At 40.8% G+C, this 21487-nt stretch overlaps 1 protein-coding gene across 2 annotated transcripts in view; it reads right to left on the reverse strand.

Annotated features, from left to right (window-relative positions):
- TOR1AIP1 (torsin 1A interacting protein 1) overlaps positions 1–21183 on the reverse strand; it is a 40961-nt gene extending 19778 nt beyond the window's left edge. Inside the window, exons 1-4 of one of the 2 annotated variants that reach the window (XM_032160864.2) lie at positions 20457–21183; positions 18701–18778; positions 14079–14135; positions 856–897 (exon numbers count right to left, since the gene is read on the reverse strand). In XM_032160864.2, coding sequence (XP_032016755.1) covers positions 856–897; positions 14079–14135; positions 18701–18778; positions 20457–20931 — 652 coding nt within the window. In that variant the 5' untranslated portion in view covers positions 20932–21183. Of the gene's footprint in view, positions 1–855; positions 898–14078; positions 14139–18700; positions 18779–20456 lie in introns of both variants that reach the window. The other variant, XM_032160863.2, reaches the window with a different exon arrangement.
- Between the last annotated feature and the right edge of the window lie 304 nt (positions 21184–21487).

The raw sequence follows: 21487 nt of genomic DNA on the forward strand, positions 1-21487 counted from the left end.
ACAGATGAGCGTTAAACAGTGGAAAAAGTTTATGGGGAGGAAAACTACATGAAATTAGTGTGTAGTTAAATTCAGATATGTGTGTGTGTGTGTGTGTGTGTGTTGGTGGTGGAGGGGTAGTGTACACACACCTGCACACAAACATTCTATTATGCAGGTGACCACCCTCAGATTATGCTGAGCTTCAACAAAAACTAAATTTTACTCCTGTACTTTTCAAACATAAACTGGTTATGAGAATTTGGAAAACTGATTATTTTAATATCATAATAGAAAATTATTATCTTTGCTTAAAATGAACCCAAATAGGCAAAAGATGCTTAAAATGTAAGGCTGTCATCACTCATTCTATCTGTCCTATTATTTCTGCCCAGTTAACAGTTCAGATAAGCATGAATTTTTTTTCTTGAAGAAAAATACATTATTTTCTGTTCTAACTTCTTTTTGTTTTTTTTTTAAGAGATAGGGTCTCACTAGGTTGCCCAGGCTGGAGTGCAGTGGCTATTCACAGGTGCAATCCCACTACTGATCAGCACAGGAGTTTTGACCTGGTCCGTTTCTGAACTAAATGGATTCACCCCTCTTTAGGCAACATGGTGGTCCCCTGCTCCCGGGAGGTCACCATATTGAAGCCAAACTTAGTGCAGACGCCTGATCGGCATAGTGCACTACAGACAGCCCAGAACTCCCGGACTCAAGTGATCCTCCTGCCTCAGCCTCCCGAGTAGCTGGGACTACAGGCATGTGCCACAGTCCCCGGCTCTGTTCCCACTTCTTAAATATCTATCAGAATGGCTTCTAATGTAAAGAAAAAGACTTAAAGTATATATTGTATAATATTTACAAGTAAAATACCTTCTTCAGAGAAATTGACCTTCTGTTGGACACTGCTGGCTTCTAGAAGAAAAAAGCATACATTAAATATTAAACATATAACATCAAAAGGTAAAGCTTAGGAATAAACAAAAGCTTAGGAAAAAAAGTTAAAGCTTAGGAATAAATAAAAGAGCATCTTGTTTAGGAAAATGAACATAAGGACACATTAAATAAATTCTTTTTCTGTTAAATCACTAAGAATTGGCCAGGCGCAGTGGCTCACGCCTATAATCCCGGCACTTTGGGAGGCCGAGGTGGGTGGATCACTTGAGGTCAGGAGTTTGAGACCAGCTTGGTCAACATGGTGAAACCCTGTCTCTACTAAAAACACAAAAATCAGCCAGGAGTGGTGGTGCATGCCTGTAATCCCAGCTACTCAGGAGGCTGAGGCAGGAGAATAATTTGAACCTGGGAAGCAGAGGTTGCAGTGAGCCAAGATTGTGCCACTGTACACCAGCCTGGGTGACAAAGCAAGACTCTGTCTCAAACAAAAAAAAGAAATGAAGTGTTTAATTTTCCTTCAGTCACAGGTCTATTTATACTCAAAAATGTAATCTTTGTATGCAAAAAAACTATTAAATTCTACATTGACAAATATTCTAGTGTGTATAGGTTTGCTATATTCTCATTCTCTTATTTGCCAAATCCCCTATGCTCCCTTTAAAAACCAACTACACTAACTGGACCGATGAACCAGTTCTTTAGGGCACTGGTGTATCCAAAGAGGAAGAAAGGTAAAGAAAATTCTAGTTCCAGCAGGTCCATGTATGTCACTGTTTTCCAGAGCAACAGAGAATTTGAACAAAAATAAATAAGCAAAACACATCAAATAAACTTGGAACATAGTATTTTTACATGGGCTATTCTGAAACTTAAAAAAAAAAAAAGTGAGATGTACCCAAATGCAGGTATTTCACAATTGGGTTAAAATATCACTGAAGGATCATATGTAGAGAAGTAGCATGATTTAGACTTCTTCAACAAAGCTGAGAAAATTTCAGCTTTTATCTCTACTGATTTTAACCTCAATTTGCTTATTAAAAGGGACAATACTATTATAGAAAGCAATTGCCAACACATTATATGGTGAATTTGAAAGTATTTCTTTTAAATCCATTTAATTAGATTAGTTTAATACTACTCAAGCTTTGAGTTCCACTGAAAATACTTCCTCTTGACAGTGGCAAGTGCAAGTCAGTATCTGAAATATATTTGCCAACTTTTTTTATTAAAAAAAAATACTAACCCAGAGAAAACTGCTGATAACACCATGTTACTCTTAAAGAACTAGACTCTGGTGTATTAGGTACTGTTTTGCTCTAGGTTCCTTATGAACACTGTCCTTTCTTTTTCTCTTTTTTGAGGGAGAAAAAGGAAAAGTCAAACAAAAAAAAATTTTTTTTAAGGTTTTAATTTAAAACAAGAGATGGAGTTTCACATGATGACCAGGCTAGTCTCAAACTCCTGGCCTCAAACAATCCTCCCATCTCCTAGCCTGCAATCCCAGCACTTTGGTCTCTTAAAGTGCTGGGATTGTTATATAGGCATGAGCTCCACAGCTGGCCAAAAATGTTTAATTAATATTTCCATTCCTATAAAAAGGTATTGTTCTCTTTTTGAAGTTTTATTCTCTAAGTGCATAATTATTATAGTACTTCATATTTTTGTACAGCAGTTTTACTTTATTCATTTATGTAACTATTCATATAGCATGCAAATACAAGATACTTTCTTAAGAATCAATAATCATATTTTTGTTACTATCTTAAAATGCTAAGTCCTTAATATTTGCATGATGCTATTTGGTTTTCAAAAAACCCTTCATGAATGTCATCTGATTCCCATCTCATCATAAGGGAAGATTTTCATAAGTAAGGTTCATAGATATCAAGTGACTTGTCTAAGTGTATAGGACTAATGTAATAATAAAAAAAGGCAGAAGACAGCAGGCTCTTCTGACTTCCAGTCTATTACAATTCTACCACCTCATCAGTCTTGTTCATAACAGCACATAGTAAACAGTAATTTTTTTTTTTGAGACATGGTCTGGTTCTGTCATCCAGGCTGGAGTGCAGTGGTGTGATCTTGGCTCACTACAACCCCTCCCTCCCAGGCTCAAGCCATCCTTCTACCTTAGCCTTCCGAGTAGCTGGGACTACAGGCACATTTCACCACACCCTGCTAATATTTGTACTTTTTGTAGAGACAGGGTTTTGTTTGCCATGTTGCCCAAGCTGGTCTCGAACTCTTGAGCTCAAGTAATCTGCCTGCCTCAGCCTCCCAAAGTGCTGGCATTACAGGCATGAGCAACTGCACTCGGCCAATTTATTGAATACATGAATAAAGAAACAGGTGACAGCTGAACTTTTCCTAATATGAGAGGTTCCAACAAACTTCTAAGTGTAATTCGTGTAATACAGTAGGCTTTACTAAAATCTCATTTATATTTCAGTGTTATGTTTTACATAGTTACTCTAAAAATTATATGGTAGACAAAACCTCTTTAACTAGGGCTGAATAGATTTTAGAATCTATAATAATAGAAAGGATATGTTGGAGATTTACATTCATTTGTTGAGCTATCACAATAGTACAGTACACAGTACAGTAGTATGACTAATACAGTAATCCCTCCTTTTTTCATTTGATAGGTATATTTTATCTGTATACATTTGAAGATATGTTTTATTTCTGTACACATTTGAAGTTCCAGGTCAATTTGTCTAGAGTCAATTCACTTAATAGTCAATTCTCCATATACCAAGTTGCCTAAAATTCAATCTCCTTTTTTCTGCTTATCCATGTGTTATCTAATTAGCATGGAGAGATGGTTTCATAATTACTTTTTAGCCAGCTTACATAAAAGAGCTCCCCATTTGATTTTAATACTTCTAACAGGGGCATTTAGTGCTATAAATTTCCCTCTACACACTGCTTTGAATGTGTCCCAGAGATTCTGGTATGTTGTGTCTTTGTTCTCATTGGTTTCAAAGAACATCTTTATTTCTGCCTTCATTTCATTATGTACACAGTAGTCATTCAGGAGCAGGTTGTTCAGTTTCCATGTAGTTGAGTGGTTTTGAGTGAGTTTCTTAATCCTGAGTTCTAGTTTGATTGCACTATGGTCTGAGAGACGTTTGTTATAATTTCTGTTCTTTTACATTTGCTGAGGAGCGCTTCCAACTATGTGGTCAATTTTGGAACAGGTGTGGTGTGGTGCTGAAAAAAATGTATATTCTGTTGATTTGGGGTGGAGAATTCTGTAGATGTCTATTAGGTCCGCTTGGTGCAGAGCTGAGTTCAGTTCCTGGGTATCCTTGTTAACTTTCTGTCTCATTGATCTGTCTCATGTTGAAAGTGGGGTGTTAAAATCTCCCATTATTATTGTGTGGGAGTCTAAGTCTCTTTGTAGGTCACTCAGGACTTGCTTTATGCATCTGGGTGCTCCTGTATTGGGTGCATATATATTTAGGATAGTTAGCTCTTCTTGTTGAATTGATCCCTTTACCATTATGTAAATGGCCTTCTTTGTCTCTTTTGATCTTTGTTGGTTTAAAGTCTATTTTATCAGAGACTAGGATTGCAACCCCTGCCTTTTTTTGTTTTCCATTTGCTTGGTAGATCTTCCTCCATCCCTTTATTTTGAGTCTATGTGTGTCTCTGCATGTGAGATGGGTTTCCTGAACACAGCACACTGATGGGTCTTGACTCCTTATTCAATTTGCCAGTCTGTGTCTTTCAATTGGAGCATTTAGCCCATTTACATTTAATGTTAATATTGTTATGTGTGAATTTGATCCTGTCATTATGATGTTAGTTGGTTATTTTGCTCGTTAGTTGATGCAGTTTCTTCCTAGCCTCGATGGTCTTTACAATTTGGCATGTTTTTACAGTGGCTGGTACCGGTTGTTCCTTTCCATGTTTAGTGCTTCCTTCAGGAGCTGTTTTAGGGCAGGCCTGGTGGTGACAAAATCTCTCAGCATTTGCTTGTCGGTAAAGTATTTTATTTCTCCTTCACTTATGAAGCTTAGTTTGGCTGGATATGAAATTCTGGGTTGAAAAATTCTTTTCTTTAAGAATGTTGAATATGGGCCCCCACTCTCTTCTGGCTTGTAGAGTTTCTGCCGAGAGATCAGCTGTTAGTCTGATGGGCTTCCCTTTGTGGGTAACCCGACCTTTCTCTCTGGCTGCCCTTAACATTTTTTCCTTCATTTCAACTTTGGTGAATCTGACAATTATGTGTCTTGGAGTTGCTCTTCTCGAGGAGTATCTTCGTGGCATTCTCTGTATTTCCTGAATCTGAATGTTGGCCTGCCTTGCTAGATTGGGGAAGTTCTCCTGGATAATATCTTGCAGAGTGTTTTCCAACTTGGTTCCATTCTCCCCGTCACTTTCAGGTACACCAATCAGACGTAGGTTTGGTCTTTTCACAGTCCCATGTTTCTTGGAGGCTTTGTTCGTTTCTTTTTATTCTTTTTTCTCTAAACTTCCCTTCTCACTTCATTTCATTCATTTCATCTTCCATCACTGATACCCTTTCTTCCAGTTGATCGCATCGGCTACCGAGGCTTCTGTATTCTTCACGTAGTTCTCGAAACTTGGCTTTCAGCTCCATCAGCTCCTTTAAGCACTTCTCTGCATTGGTTATTTTAGTTATACATTCGTCTGATTTTTTTTCAAAGTTTTTAACTTCTTTGCCATTGGTTTGAATTTCCTCCTGTAGCTCAGAGTAGTTTGTCTGAAGTATCTAATAAATCATAGATTCTATCCATTTTTCAATACTTTTCAGACTTTTGGATTTAATCTAGTGACTAAAGATCCTTTTTTAGAATTCTATGTTCCTTACAATAAATATTTATCAATAGTATTCAAAACAAGAATAACTAGTTATGCAATGCTATCTTGATCCCATCACTAAAAACAAAAAAAGTACTATTTTGTGTTTTATAATCCAATAATATCTATGAATTAGATATCTTAAATAATAATAATCCCTGTAGATTTGACAATCAATCATTATTGAATCAGGTTATCCACTGTCTTGGCTACAGATACGTTTTAAAACACGGTTTTCATTCTGGTAAACAAAGCTCAAGAAACCCAAGCCTGCTATGCTTTAGAATGTCATTCTAAACATTATTTAATGTCTCAGATAATGAATCATGGCTAGTGTGAGAGTATTGTCTGTAATATAAACGACTTTAATTTCTCATATTGCATGCTCTCTAAAGGTAAAATAATGTCTATTATAAAGCAAACTGTAGTATTTGCAAGTGTCCGTCCTCATTCTGCCTGCTATTCATCCCTCAAAATTCAATTCAAATGTCATTTCCAACTCATAAAACCGCCTCAACCTCTTCCACTGAGTAGGGTGCTTCTCGTCTAGGCTCCCACAGACATATATCACTATTTCAGCACTTAAAAAGATGATTTGTAAACTTGTTTTTCTTTTCCATTACATCATGTCCATCTAAGAGGTAGAGAAAAAAAAAAACTGAATGGCTATTTATGATCCTAGCATTTAGGTCGGTCACTGACATAAAGAAGGTGTTTAAAAATGTTTGGCTGGGCATGGTGGTTCATGCCTTATAATCCCAGCACTTTGAGGCGGAGGTTGCAGTGAGCTGAGATCACGCTATTGTACTCCAGCCTGGGTGACAGAGTGAGACCCTGTTTCAAAAAAAATAAAAATAAAAAAATGTTTGTTCCATGAATAAAATAGATTTTATGATTACAGAATAAAGTCTGTTAAGTCCAGACTTTTGCTAATATTTCTCATACTATGATTAACGTTACTTAGCAACTTAAGAAAAAGTCTGAAATTAGTGCTCAATAATTAGATGCCTGCAAGGTTTTAAACATTCCACCTTTTTACCCAAGCCTTGTTTTCCCCTTTTTACCTAAGCTGCAAAGAATGGAAATAAATATTTAGTGCGATCTGATGATGAATCAGTAGCTATGACTACATAAGCTTTAATTTCATTTCCCTCTTTTGTTTTTCAGCTACCTTTATTTTAAACTTGGCTGCTACATGTAGAAAGTTAAAGCATTAGATTTTGTTTTTTGTTTTTGTTTTTTTTTTTTTGAGACAGAGTCTCACTCTGTCACCCAGGCTGGAGTGCAGTGGTGCGATGTCGGCTCACTGCAACCTCCGCCTACCGGGTTCAAGTGATTCTCCTGCCTCAGTCTCCCGAGTAGCTGGGACTACAGGCGTGTGCCACTACGCTCGGCTAATTTTTGTATTTTTAGTAGAGACGGGGTTTCGCCACGTTGGCCAGGCTGGTCTTGAACTCCTGACCTCAGGTGATCCACCTGCTTCGGCCTCCCAAAGTGCTGGGATTACAGGCATGAGCCACTGCGCTCAGCCTCTTTTTTCTTTTGAGACAAGGTCTCTTTTTGTTGCCTAGGCTGGAGTGTAGTGGCACAATCTCGGCTCACTGAAACCTCTGCGTCCTGGGTTCAAGTGATCCTCCAGACTCAGCCTCCCAAGTAACTGGGACTATAGGCACGTGCTACCACACCCAGCTAACAGTTGCATTTTTTTGTAGAGACGAGGTTTCACCACGTTGCCCAGGCTAAATTCCTGGGTTCAAGTGATCCACCTGCCTTGGCCTCCCAAAGAGCTGGGATTACAAGCATGAGCCACCATGCCTGGCCTTAAAAAAATACTTTTTTAAAAAAGGTATTACTCTTCCCAATGTTCATACAGAAGCTTTGAGAATTAAAATCATATTTTGAGCAAAAAATCCTTAATATTAAAACATTATTGAGGAAATCATAAAGGCTGTGGCTTTAGCAAATATATAGACAAATGGTAATAATTAAACCATGCTGTTTAAGAAGGTGTTAGGCCGGGCACGGTGGCTCACGCTTGTAATCCCAGCACTTTGGGAGGCCGAGGCGGGCGGATCACGAGGTCAGGAGATCCAGACCACGGTGAAACCCCGTCTCTACTAAAAATACAAAAAAAAAATTAGCCGGGCGTGGTGGCGGGCACCTGTAGTCCCAGCTACTAGGAGAGGCTGAGGCAGGAGAATGGCGTGAACCCGGGAGGCGGAGCTTGCAGCGAGCTGAGATTGCGCCACTGCACTCCAGCCTGGGCGACAGAGCGAGACTCCGTCTCAAAAAAAAAAAAATAGGTGTTCTATTTTCCAATAACCTCAACCAATTAGGAAAAGCTACTTTCAGGAGTCCGAGGTCTTTATGTTTAAGATAGATCACTTAGGCTGGGCGCGGTGGCTCACGCTTGTAATCCCAGCACTTTGGGAGGCCGAGGCGGGTGGATCCCGAGGTCAGGAGATCGAGACCACGGTGAAACCCCGTCTCTACTAAAAATACAAAAAATTAGCCGGGCGTGGTGGCGGGCGCCTGTAGTCCCAGCTACTCGGAGAGGCTGAGGCAGGAGAATGGCGTGAACTCGGGAGGCGGAGCTTGCAGTGAGCCGAGATTGCGCCACTGCACTCCAGCCTGGGTGACAGAGCGAGACTCCGTCTCAAAAAAAAAAAAAGATAGATCACTTAACAGTCATCCCCTCTAGTGAAAACCAAGCACTAATTGTGCCACTTTCTCTTTACTTTCTTTTACTTGGCCACAGTTTTTAAGGAATTCAAACCTTAGGTATAACCCGGCACTTTACAACTTATAAAATTCCCTAGTTATTTTGAAAGCCCAGGTGCCAAAGCATCTACATTTCTCCTGTAGATTTTGCTATTCCTAGAAATTTGTGGGAGGTACTTGGTGTGAGGAGCAAAGGCCACTTAAGAAAACATAAACTTGGCTTTTATGTTTTGTCTGGGGACAAAGACATGAAAATACAAGACTACTGTGCTTTCTCAAAGGAATACTGGACAGAACACAGGAGTCATTGTTTCCCTCTTTTTTTTTTTGAGATGGAGTCTTGCTCTTGTGGCCCACAGTGGAGTGCGATGGCATGATCTCGGCTCACTACAACCTCCACCTCCTGGGTTCAAACGATTCTCCTGCCTCAGCCTCCCGAGTAGCTGGATTACAGGTGCCCGCCACCACAACTGGCTAATTTTTGTAATTTTAGTAGAGATGGGGTTTCACCATGTTGGCCAGGCTAGTCTCGAACTCCTGACCTCAAGTGATCCGTCCACCTCAGCCTCCCAAAGTGCTGGGATTACAGGCATGAGCCACCAGGCCCAGCTTGTTTCCTTTCTTCTTGTGCTCTGGGTACAACCTAGTATGGAGTGTTGTAATAAATATATGTTCGGGCAAGTATATAACTCCTGAATTTACTCTATATAACTCCTGAATTTACTCTGACAATGAACAAATGACCATTTGTGTGATCTGTTGTCTTTATTCTTGCCATCAGTATAAATCAGGGGTCAGCGAACTTTTTTTTATAAAGGACTAAATAGTAGATATTTTAAGCTTTGTGAGTCACATAAGGTCTCTGTTACATGCTTTGTTTTTTTTCAGCAGTGTAAAAATTCCTTCTTAGTTCATGGGCTGATTAAAAAGACTGTAGGCCAATTTCACCCAGAAGCTGTAGCTTGCTGACCCCTGGTACAGATAGTTTTAAGACTAACTGCTGGGCATAGTGGCTCATGCCTGTTAATCCCAGCACTTTGGGAGGCCAAGGAAGGTGGATCATCTGAGGTCAGGAGTTCAGGACCAACCTGGCAAACATGGTGAAATGCTTCCTCTGCTAAAAATACAAAAATTAGCCAGGCATGGTGTCATGTGCCTGTAATCCCAGCTACATGGGAGGCTAAGGCGGGAGAATCGCTTAAGCCTGGGAGGTGGAGGTTGCAGTGAGCTGAGATTGCACCACTACAGTCCAGCGTGGGTGACAGATTGAGACTCTGTCTCAAAAAAAAAAAAAAAAAAAAGACTATTCGATGCCAATCATGTTTTTGAGAACAGAGTCAAGAGTGGGGCAGCAAGAGGAGAGAGCAAAGAATAGTCTGGTGATATCACTAGCATTCAAGCTCCACGAATGGCCATTTCATATACTCCAAGGTGTACTAATGTTACTATAAAGGAATTGAAGAATGTCATTCTTTGTTTTGTTTTTTTGAGACCAAATCTCGCTCTGCTGCCCACGCTGGAGTGCAATGGTGCAATCTCGGCTCACTGCAACCTCCACCTCCCCGGTTCAGGCAATTCTCCCTGCCTCAGCCTCCCAAGTAGCTGGGATTACAGGCGCCCGCCACCATGCCCGACTAATTTTTTGTATTTTTAGTAGAGACAGGGTTTCACTATGTTGGCCAGGCTGGCCTCAAACTCCTGACCTCAGGTGATATACCTGCCTCGGCCTCCCAAAGTGCTGGGATTACAGGCATGGGCCACCACGCCCAGCCTCATTCTTTGCATTAAACACACAGAAAATTACTTCAAAATCAAAATCTCTTTTTTACATTTACAATCACAGAAAAAAATGAATTTAAATAATATGACATAATTTCAGACAATAAAAAACAAAGTTTTTATTACAAGGTGCTTATAAAAATGATCTAGCAAAGAGTGTTAGGTTATTTCAGTTCCAAGTTCTCTTTTTCGAAAAGTTTTTTTTTTTTTTTTTTTGAGACAGAGACTCGCTCTGCCCCCAGGCTGGAGTGCAGTGGCGCAATCCTGGCTCACTGCAAGCTCCGCCTCCCAAGTTCACGCCATTCTCCTGCCTCAGCCTCCCAAGTAGCTGGGTCTACAGGTGCCCGCCACCATGCCCGGCTAATTTTTTATATTTTTTAGTAGAGACAGGGTTTCACTGTGTTAGCCAGGATGGTCTCGATCTCCTGACCTTATGATCCGCCCGCCTCGGCCTCCCAAAAAAGTTTTTTTTTTTTGTTTGTTTGAGACAGAGTTTTACTCTTTTTGCCCAGGCAATGGCGTGATTGTGGCTCACTGCAACCTCCGCCTCCTGGGTATAAGTGATTCTCCTGCCTCAGCCTCTCAAGTAGCTGGGGTTACAGGTGCACAGCACCACCATGCCTGGCTAATTTTGTATTTTTAGTAGAGACGGGGTTTTGTCATGCTGGCCGGGCTGGTCTTGAACTCCTGACCTCAGGTGATCTGCCCACCTCAGCCTCCCAAAGTGCTGGGATTATAGGCGTGAGCCACCACACCCAGCCTAAAAAGCTTTTTTAAGTCTCTAAAGAAGTGGCCTGAACTTAAGTGAAAGATAAATTAGAGAAAGGTGCAATGATTTATAAAGAAAAATGAAGCATTTCCCTTTTGGCTCATCTTCAAATTTAGAAAATAATTAAAATGTAAAAAAAACTAAGTCTAACAACATTCAATGTAGATTCATTTAACACCACAAATCATGGTATGTCATGTCCTACAGCCAGGCAGACACTGAAATGAATTAAAACCAGTTCAACGAACATATTACAGCAAAGGACACTGAACTTACTGTGAACAACGTATCAAATTCACTTTCTTTTTTTTTTGAGACGGAGTCTCGCGCTCTCACCCAGTCTGGAGTGCAGTGGCGCGATCTCGGCTCACTGCAAGCTCCACCTCCCGGGTTTACGCCATTCTCCTGCCTCAGCCTCTCCAAGTAGCTGGGACTACAGGCGCCCGCCACCACGCCTGGCTAATTTTTTGTATTTTTAGTAGAGACGGGGTTTCACCGTGGTCTCGATCTCCTGACCTCATGATCCGCCCGCCTCGGCCTCCCAAAGTGCTGGGATTACAAGCGTGAGCCACTGCGCCTGGCCCAAATTCACTTTCTAAATGAAGAAAGGGCCAGGTATGGTGGCTCACGCCTATAATCCCAAAACATTGGGAGGCCGAGGCAGGTGGATCGCTTGAAGTCAGGAGTTTGAGACCAGCCTGACCAACATGGTGAAACCCTATCTCTACTAAATATACAAAAATTAGCTGGGTGTCATGGTGGTCATCTGTAATCCCAGCTGCTCCAAAGGCTGAGGCAGGAGAATCACTTGAACCAAGGAGGCAGAGGTTGCAGTGGGCCAAGATTGCGCCATTGCACTCCAGCCTGGCTGATAGAGCAAGACTCTGTCTCGAGAAAATAAAAATCAATCAATCAATCAATCAATCAATAAAATATAAAAATAAAAATCAAGGGGAAAGGCCGGGCGTGGTGGCTCATGCCTGTAATTCCAGCACTTTGGGAGGCCAAGTGGGGTAGATCACAAGGTCAGGGAGTTTGAAACCAGCCTGGCCAACGTGGTGAAACCCTGTCTCTACTAAAAATACAAAACAAGTAGCTGGGCGTGGTGGTGGGCACCTGTAATCCCAGTTACCTGGGAGGCTGAGGCAGGAGAATTGCTTGAACCTAGGAGGCAGAAGTTGCAGTGAGCCGAGATCACACCATTGTACTCCAGCCTGGGTGACAGAGCAAGACTCTGTCTCAGAAAAACAAAAACAAAAAATAAATCAAGAGAAAAACCTTAATTGGTAAGTTGATATCTCATTTTTCCTAATAGTGTGAATTTAATGAAGACTAGCAGGACTAAATTGATTTATTACATGTTTTTACATGAATTTAAGCAATAATACAGGCATAATTTCAGACAACAAAAACCAAGGCTATTTATGGGAGGTCCTAGTCATAGGGACTGTGTCCCCACAAGCTGACATGATAAATTAGTATTCTCAAGCCAATGACTGGATATATATACTCTTGTATTCTATTAATCTGGACCCTCAAAGAGACCCTGTAAGAATCAGATAGGGTTGGGCACAGTGGTGCATGCCAATAATCCCAGCACTTTGGGAGGCCAAAGCGGGTGGATTGCTAGAGCCCAGGAATTCAAGACTAGCCTGGGCAACATGGTGAAACCCCGTCTCTATAAAAAATACAGGAATCAGCCAGGCATGGTGATGCATGACTGTAGTCCCAGCTACTCCAGAGGCTGAGGTAGGAGGCTCAGTTGAGCCTCCAGAGTAGCTGGGACTACAGTAGGAGGAGGAGGTTGCAGTGCGCCAAGATCATGCCACCGCACTCCAGCCTGGGTGAGTGTGAGATCCTGCCTGGAAAAAAAAAAAAGAATAGAAATAAACAAACAAAATTCACTCATTTTAGTATTTCTATTTGTTTTGTATGTCGAATCTGCAAGAGACATAGCAAGAGAATGATTAGGGTTGAAAAGGAAATGCATCATATGGTTCTTTACCACAGGTTCATAAACAAAGCCTTAGTAGATCTTTACCACTGGAATACTTAAAAGGATAGTCAACTATCTATCGAAATAAATCAACATAATTCTTTGATAAAGAGAATGGGAAGCTACAGAAGCCTAATGTAAAGATAAATACATTTTCTTTTTAGTTCCCATGATAAAGCATCTTTAAGAGCCAAAAAAACAACGAAATGAAGTAAAAGTAGACTGCTTGGAGTGACTTTACTAGTTTTCTTCATAGTCATGAAATTTCAGGGCAATACTTTTAATCATTTTAGTCAAAAAGATAACTGAGGGAGGGACATTTTGTCATCCTGTGCCACAGAGCTTCAGCTTGAATTTTTTGTTAGCAGTATACTGGAAGAATAAAGTCCCTGACCATAGTTTAAAATCATCATAAAGAATCACAGGAATATATAAGAAACAATCTCTTAAAAAAAGGAAGCTTTTTACATATAAATATAGAAATATCTCTGTATATATGTTAAGTAAAAATAAGAAAGTGCAGAAAAGTAAGCCAGGTGCCGTGGCTCATGCCTGTAATCCCAGCACTTTAGGAGGCTGAGGTGGGTGGATCACTTACCCAGGCGTTTGAGATCAGCCTGGGTAACATGGCAAAACCCCATCTCTACAAAAGATAGAAAAATTAGCCAGGCGTGGTGGTGCATGCATAGTCTCAGCTACTTGGCGGGCTAAGGCAGGAGGACTGCTTGAGCCGGAGAGATTGAGGCTGCAGTCAGCCCCGGTTGTGCCACTGCACTCCAGCCTGGATGAGAGAGTGAGACCTTGTCTCAAATTAAAGAAAAAAAAGACAGAAATGAGAGTTTTTACAGCCAAAATTATAAAGACAAGATAATTTTATCCATGAATTTCTGTAAATCTCCAAAAAATATAAACTGATAACATTGGTTGCTTTTGATGAAGAGAGACTGGCTGGCTGAAGGACAGAGGGGACAGGGAGACTTTTTAATGCATATTTACAGTAACTTTTAAGTTCTGAATCATATGAATACAAGTACAACCATATTTAAAAATAAAACTGTATTTATAACAAAGGTAAACCAACAGACAAAACAATCATCTTACCAGATCTTGGGTATCTTAGAGGGGGTCGACGTAAGCTGATTACAAGATCTTCACTCACTGCTAATATAGGAAGAGAAAACATTTAAAAATATATAAAATGTGAAACATACTAGCTTTATTACATGATCATCCCTTATTTATTCAACAAAGGTTTACAGAGCTTTTATTTATGCTAGAGAAGTAGAGACGAGTTTTCTAAGTGACAACTGTTGTGAACTAGTGATGATAGTTAACTAGAGACAAGTTTCCTGCCATATAAAATTTATAGTCTTGATGGATAAATTTGCATTTTTTCTCAGCAAACCGTAGCTGTAGGAAGGAAAGAAACACTAAATAAAATTCTTCTAAATTGCTCAATTAAAAACCAAAATCTGTATTACAGTACCAACTCAATTATCTATTCCATTTGTGACTGACCCTCATTGTGGATTATTTATGGAATATTTTAATTTTAGGGTTAACATCCTGAGACTTAATACACTCATTCTATTTAACCTTGTGTTGAAGAAATGTAAATTAATTTTAAATAAAAACATTAATGTGGGCCAGGGTTTATTTTAGACCGTCTATAGTTCAATAGCATAGGGATAGTGGAGAAGCCAATCCTATTAAAATGTTAATTTTAGTCTAGAAAACCACCTATAAAAGTATGTTTTCTCCAAGTACCTCACATAACATATTCTAAAACCAAATATTTATCAAAATTTGGATTATATTATGTTTTGTTTCATTCATCTGTATAAAAAAGCATTATGTCTTAGCTCTGAGTTGCAAAAAGCACATTCTGGAACTTTGACGATCTCCTTAAATATTCCAGCTCTAAAATTCTATGAAATATCTATCTTAGTATTTCACACATCAAGTATTTAGAACTTATATCGATATCTTTAAAAATAAATCTTGCCAGCCTGGGCAACATACTGAGACCCTGTCTCCACATAAAATTAAAAAATTAACTCGGCATAGTGGTGTGTGCCTGTAATCCCAGCTATTTGGGAGGCGAAGGCAGGAGGATGATAGCTTGAGTCCAGGAGTTTGTGGCTGCAGTATAACTGCACTGCACTCCAGCCTGGGTGACAGTGAGACCCTGTCTCTTTAAAACAAAAACAAAAACCCTGCACACGTGATAATAAAGGCAAATTTTAGTTCCTGTTACTCCACATATTACAACTACCTTCCTCTTTTTCTTCTCTATACTTCTAGCCTTTTCAGGTTTAATTAAAACCTAAAATCTGTTTTTGGTTTGTCTACTTTTACTAAGCTATGTTTAATCAAACTTGCTCTACAGACATCAATCACTACTTCAGTTCCCATCTTTTCATTTAAGAAGCATTTCCTGTACGTGCTACTATATACATAGCCCATAGCCAAGTAAAGTACTTGAAAGACACAGGGTACCAGAGAGAGGTATGAGAGCATAAAATATCAAGTACCCTTCTTTGGTAGGAGGCTCCTTCACTTGTCTGCTTTTGTTCACCACTGCACCCTCAAATCAAGGCATGGAGACTGGCACAAAGTAGGTGCTCAATAAGTAGCTGGAGAATGAATGCTCTAACTACAGCAGCTAGAGAAGCAAATGTTCATGATAAAATAGTAAGCATTTAAGAACAACTATCTGATTATTTAGCTAGAAACCACACTAGTAGAACAAAAATACCCATTTAACTTTTGGAAAAGTAAATAGAATTTGTCCTAATATATTTTTGGATTATAAAATTAGTGTCATAATTTCCAGAAAAGAATGAATCTGGCCATAGGATAATAACTGTTATGTAGGTATATATGACCTGAATTGATTAAACAACCTAACGGCTATTTTAAGTGAAAACAACTCAATTATGGAATTTCAAACAATGAGAAGATTTCAAACTATATTCCTGTTCTGAATTAGTCAACATTTTTCAAGTCTTCCAATAACAAGATGACCAAATGATGCAGATGTTTTTACTATGTTGTTTTATAAGGTGGTCCTTTGGTACAGGTATTATTTTTTTTAGACGGACTCTGGCTCCATCACCCAGGCTGGAGTGCAGTGGTGTGATCTCGGCTCACTGCAACCTCTGCCTCCCGGGTTCAAGCGATTCCCCTGCCTCAGCCTCCTGAGTAGCTGGGATTACAGGTGCCCACCACCACGCCTGGCTAGTTTTTGTATTTTTAGTAGAGACGAGGTCTTCACCATATTGGCCAGGCTGGTCTCGAACTCCTGACCTCATGATCTGCCCACCTTGGCCTCCCAAAGTGCTGGGATTACAGACATGAGCCACCGTGCCCGGCCTAGGTCTTTATTCTTAAGGGCATCTTTGCATAATTTTCTCTCAGACCACACTGGTAGCCTTATATACAATTATAGCACTATTTTGAATATGAAAGTTAAACTGAATGTCTATCATTCTATGAGGAAGAAGGGCTTATCTTTACCTTAAACTTGTACTTAAAGCAGTCCTCCATCAAAGAGTGACTCCATTTAAATAATTTCTCGTAGACCTTATTTTAAGCATTTAATAATTCCCTAAACTCTCCTTTCATTAAGAGGCATGGGATGGGAATATGCCAAGTATTAGATGTAGTATAAAAGCAGGTTTTAGAGGAAGAAAACCCTGAGTATCTCAAACCTCTCAAAGACAGACATACTCTTATTTCTAGTAATACTGAATGCACAGTATGCTATCGATACAGTCCAGGTAATCTATGTACAGATTCCATTTAATCTGTCATTTATATTGGTAAACATTTTCAATTTCCATTTATAGCATAAGCTTCTTGAGAAAAAGGATATACTTAAGCAAAATTGTATGAACTTCACATCTCTTGTAAAGGGCTATGAGAAAAAAAAACCTCACTTGCATGTTTTACCGAGTACGAAGTGATTTCAAATGTACTATCTCATTTCTTCAGAGGCCCTGTGAGTTATGTGGGGCCAATAACACAGATAAAGGCCTAAGGCTCAAGATGGGTGAGTAACTTCACTGAGGTCCAACGCTCTTCCCACAACCTCATGCAGCCATGGTGTACTTCATTAGCAGTTCTTAAATATGAGCCTAATATAAACTCCAAAGACTATTCAAGACATTCTATTACTTAATAGTTTTATAATGGTCTGGAGGCTAGCACTCAGTAGTCTTCATTATACCAATTTACTTAACTCGGTAATTTTTATAAATTACTCTAGATTTAAAATTTGACATTTTTGCTTTCCCAGGTATACAATAAAATCTACTGCAAATAAATTCAAGATTATGGTTTTCCAAAATGGCCCAGAAAATCTGATTATAGCATCATTATTCAAAGCATTTTTCTAAGATCATTTATAATCTTAACACAGTAACATAGACTATTCAAGGAATATAGGATAGGCCAGGCATGGTGGCTGATGCCTGTAATCCCAGCACTTTGAGAGGCCAAGGCGGGTGGATCACCTGAGGTCAGGAGTTTGAGACCAGCTTGGCCAACATGGTGAAACCCTATGTCTACTAAAAATACAAAAATTAGACAGGTGTGGTGTCAGGCACCTGTAATCCCAGCTACTCAGGAGGCTAAGGCAGGAGAATTGTTTGAACCTGGGAGGTGGAGGTTGCAGTGAGTGGAGATGGCACCACTGCACTCCAGCCTGGGCAACAGAGCAAGACTTTGTCTCAAAAAAGAAAAAAGAAAAAAGAATTAGCATAAAGGTGTTTTTATTTGAAACTGAACTTGATCCAGACATACTTATTCTACGTTTAGAATACAACAGTTCACATTATAAAGCATAATCTTATTAGAAACAGGTAAATAAGTCAGGATCCAGGTACTAAAAACCAAGGATTATCAGTTTTAATAGCTATGATCGTTTATTATTGTGAGACTTTCCTAATATCAAAAAAAGCAAATTGAAAATTAAATGGAACTAAAACCCAAAGCATTAATAACTGGACTTGATCCTTTCTCCAGCTTTTTAAAATATTTTAATCAGCTTTTAAAACTTAAGTGAACTATTAAATGTAGCCTACTTCCACGTTACATTGATTCTAAGACAATTTTTTTAAACACTTTAACATCTTTGAAATTGGGATGCATCATATAATTATGGCATACTACTATAAATTACCAAAAAATTGGAAGCATTTTCCCTTGCTAGGTGGTACGTAAAACAATGATGGTGTTTCTTAGTCGATAGCATCTTAAGATTTGATAAACCACAGTATTAAACTGAAAAGACTGATCACACTGTATCAAGATTTTACCATGAAGAAAACTTAATCCATTTTAAACAGAGGGCAGTATGACATATTCATTCATTTGACATTTAACAAACTTTACTGAGTAGCTAGTTATGACATGAAAGAATGATAGTGAGGCACTTGGGGGACAATGAAAGGGCTCTGGAGAAGACAAACCTGGGTTTAAATTTTGGCTCAGTCACATATGTGATCTTACAGAATTGTCTTAGCTTCTCTGTGTTTCAGTTTTCTCTTCTACGAAATTGGTATAATATCTATCTTACAAGGTTATATGGGTGGCTGGTACTCTTGAGTACTCATGTGTCTGCCCTTGTCTTTTCTTTACACATACTTACATTGCTTAATTCAATGAACATTTAAAAAGTTGGTAGGTAAGGAGAAAAACAAAAAGTTAACTATTCTTACCTGGAGCCTCTTGTATGCTCCTGACAGTTTTCTTTGAGATCGTTTGGCTTAAATCAGTTTGGGAAGATGGTTCATCCTCTAAAAAACAGACATAACAAGAGTTAAAACTCAGAATATATGACCTGGGAGATCATGGCACAGATTATGCATTTTTGTAACAATACATAAGCAAAAATGCAGAAATTCGTTTCTTTAGAAACAGGTGGTTAGGTTTACCAAAACTTAGGAAATATACTAGTCAGAACTCCTCTTGAAACAGAATACAATGAATTCATCAGAATACAATAATATTTGCCATTGTTGTTTTACAAAAATATATTACTTCAGAAAATCAAAAAGATGGGGTAGAGAGTCACAAATGATGTGGAAGAAAGTAGAAGAATGAAAAATGTTTAGATCCTTAAAGATTTAATAAAATAGGGGTAAATTCTTTACTTGTTAAAAAAAAGCCTATATAACTGCACTAGGCTCTGTGGGACTCAATACAATGTACCATATTTATTGCCTACCATGTGCAAAGCATTCTTCCAGGTACTGAAAGATACTGAATTAAACCAAGTACTTAAATTACTATCAAATATATATGATAGGCTCCTTGTCTGCACAAACTCTGTAATCTTCAGAGATAAAACTAACACATATATGGGCTAAACTGTCTTGAGTTGCTACACCCAAAAGTAACTGACATAACTTTAACATAAAGTTTCCAAAATCAAGTCTTCAAATCTGTCAGTACCTTCACGAGTCAGCAGGTAAACTTGCAGCCTATCACCGCGCTCTAAGCTGAAAACCCACTCCTCCGCATATCAATAGCCTACCACAAACTGTGTCATCCCATTGTGACTCAGGTCCGCCACAGGTGCCTTACATGGGATTAACATGAAACTTCATCTGTGACTCAGTGTTAGGGTCCCAAAATGGGGGGGGGGGGCGGGGTGGGAGAGGACAGATTAAGGAAACTGATTCATCTATGACTTACCTAACACTATACACTCACTGTGTCAGCATCCCTTTTGTCCATTTAGACGAAAACTCTAATTAATAGTCTTGTTTTTCAGGTTACTTTGTCAGTCTGATTTGCCAGACTACTTGAGGTTACAGTGACGGCCACCAAAGTGGCAGATTTTTGGCAGGGACCACCACACTGGAGAAACAGCTATCAGCTCAAGTTTATCAGACACTGGGGAACATCAGTTCAGGAAAAATGAGTTACCCCATTTCGGTGAAAGTATTGGGTGAGGTCTCAAATCCATTCACTAAACTCAGCAATCCCTCGAAATGCCCACTCACAAAATTTCTCCTTCCTCTCTGCCCACCTGGGTGGGGAGGGAAAAAGACTGAAAGGTTAGATCCTCAGCTGGGGACTCTGGCCTGCGAGCATTAAAGAAGGAAATGGAAGTGATTTCCGTAGAAACATCCGCAGGGTAGAGGGAACCGAAATGAAACCGAACCTGGAGTAATTCGCTGTCCCCTCGTGAAGGCCTGCAGAAAAAGGCAGCCCTGACTCCCCTAAATTGATGCCCGATGTTGGGCAGAGCGCCCCAGCCCTGCCCGGGTCGCTCCACACGACCATCTTTCCATTCCTTGGGTCAGGGTGGCCCTTGCACGGCGGCACACGTCCAGAGGGGGCTGAGGAATACCCATTAGCCAATCCCAGTACTTAGTACCCAGGCGGGGATGAGCTCCACCGAGGCGCGCGCCCGCCCCCGCGCGTTCCCTGGCTCGCGGCTGGGACTGTTACCTCCGCGGTCCTCACCTTCAGAGGAATGAGAGTCCCGCAGCCCTCTCCTGGCCATAACGGGAGACGGGTGTAGCGGAGGCTGCTGTGAGTGCTGCTGCTGAAGACGGGTAGTCCTTCGCGTCTTCATCTCCTCGGCTTCCTGGGGTCGCGGCTGCCTCCGCTGCCTAGACCGAAGGTAGTACGCGCTTTCTCTCACTTCCTCTTTCGCAGAATCGGACCGGAACTCTTCTAGCCGGGTTCGTTTTCCCACCGGGGACCTTTCTTGGGCCACCAGGGGCTCGAAGTCGCCGTACACTTCTGGCGGCTCGTCCGAGAACCTCACTTCCCGCCGGCCCTGGCGCGACGGAGGAGTTCTGTACGCAGGCGCATCGCTGCTGCCGCCATTTTGAGGGGCGAGCCGGCCCCTTCCCTCTCGGATGGGGGCCCTGGGGGTGACGTACACACCCCATCCTTCCCGCACCGCCTCCGCCCGCCGTCCCTCGCCCGCCATAGTTGTTGACGTAGCTTTAGTCGATCGCGAAGATGGCTTTATGGACCCTAGGTTCTCCTGCCGGTGGTGGCGATGGCTTCTCGGGGGTGTTAGGCGGTGGTCGCTGTGGTCAGGGAGGCAGTTGCGAGTCGCCGGGGCCGCCGCCTGCGTCGTCGCTGCTGTGTAGCAAACCTGCCTCTGGGCCCATGGTGTGTCTTGAGGGCTGTGAGAGAGGCAGTGCCTGAGCTGGGTCAGCTGCTGTGGATCGCTCCCGCCTCCTGGCTGGAGGCACCAAAGAGGAGGAGAAGGGGGAGGAGGACGTCTCTGCCATCGCCCTTAAGTAAAGGAGGGGTGGGGGCGATAGAAGGGTGGCAGGGCAACTTGCCTGTCCCAAGTCTAGCCGCTCGTGGCAAGTGTTGCCTGCGTGTAGGAGACTCCCGTCCTATCTCCTAGTACCAAGTCTCGGGGAAAACGAGTGAGACGAGGGTGGAGAAGACCAAGTTTCGCTCCTCGGCCCCAGGCTGTTGCGCAGTTTCCCTGGAATTTTTTTTGATCGACTGCTACGTTGACCATGTCC

The sequence above is a fragment of the Hylobates moloch genome, unplaced genomic scaffold, assembly GCF_009828535.3.
Source record: "Hylobates moloch isolate HMO894 unplaced genomic scaffold, HMol_V3 SCAFFOLD_8, whole genome shotgun sequence".
Lineage (NCBI taxonomy): Eukaryota > Metazoa > Chordata > Mammalia > Primates > Hylobatidae > Hylobates > Hylobates moloch.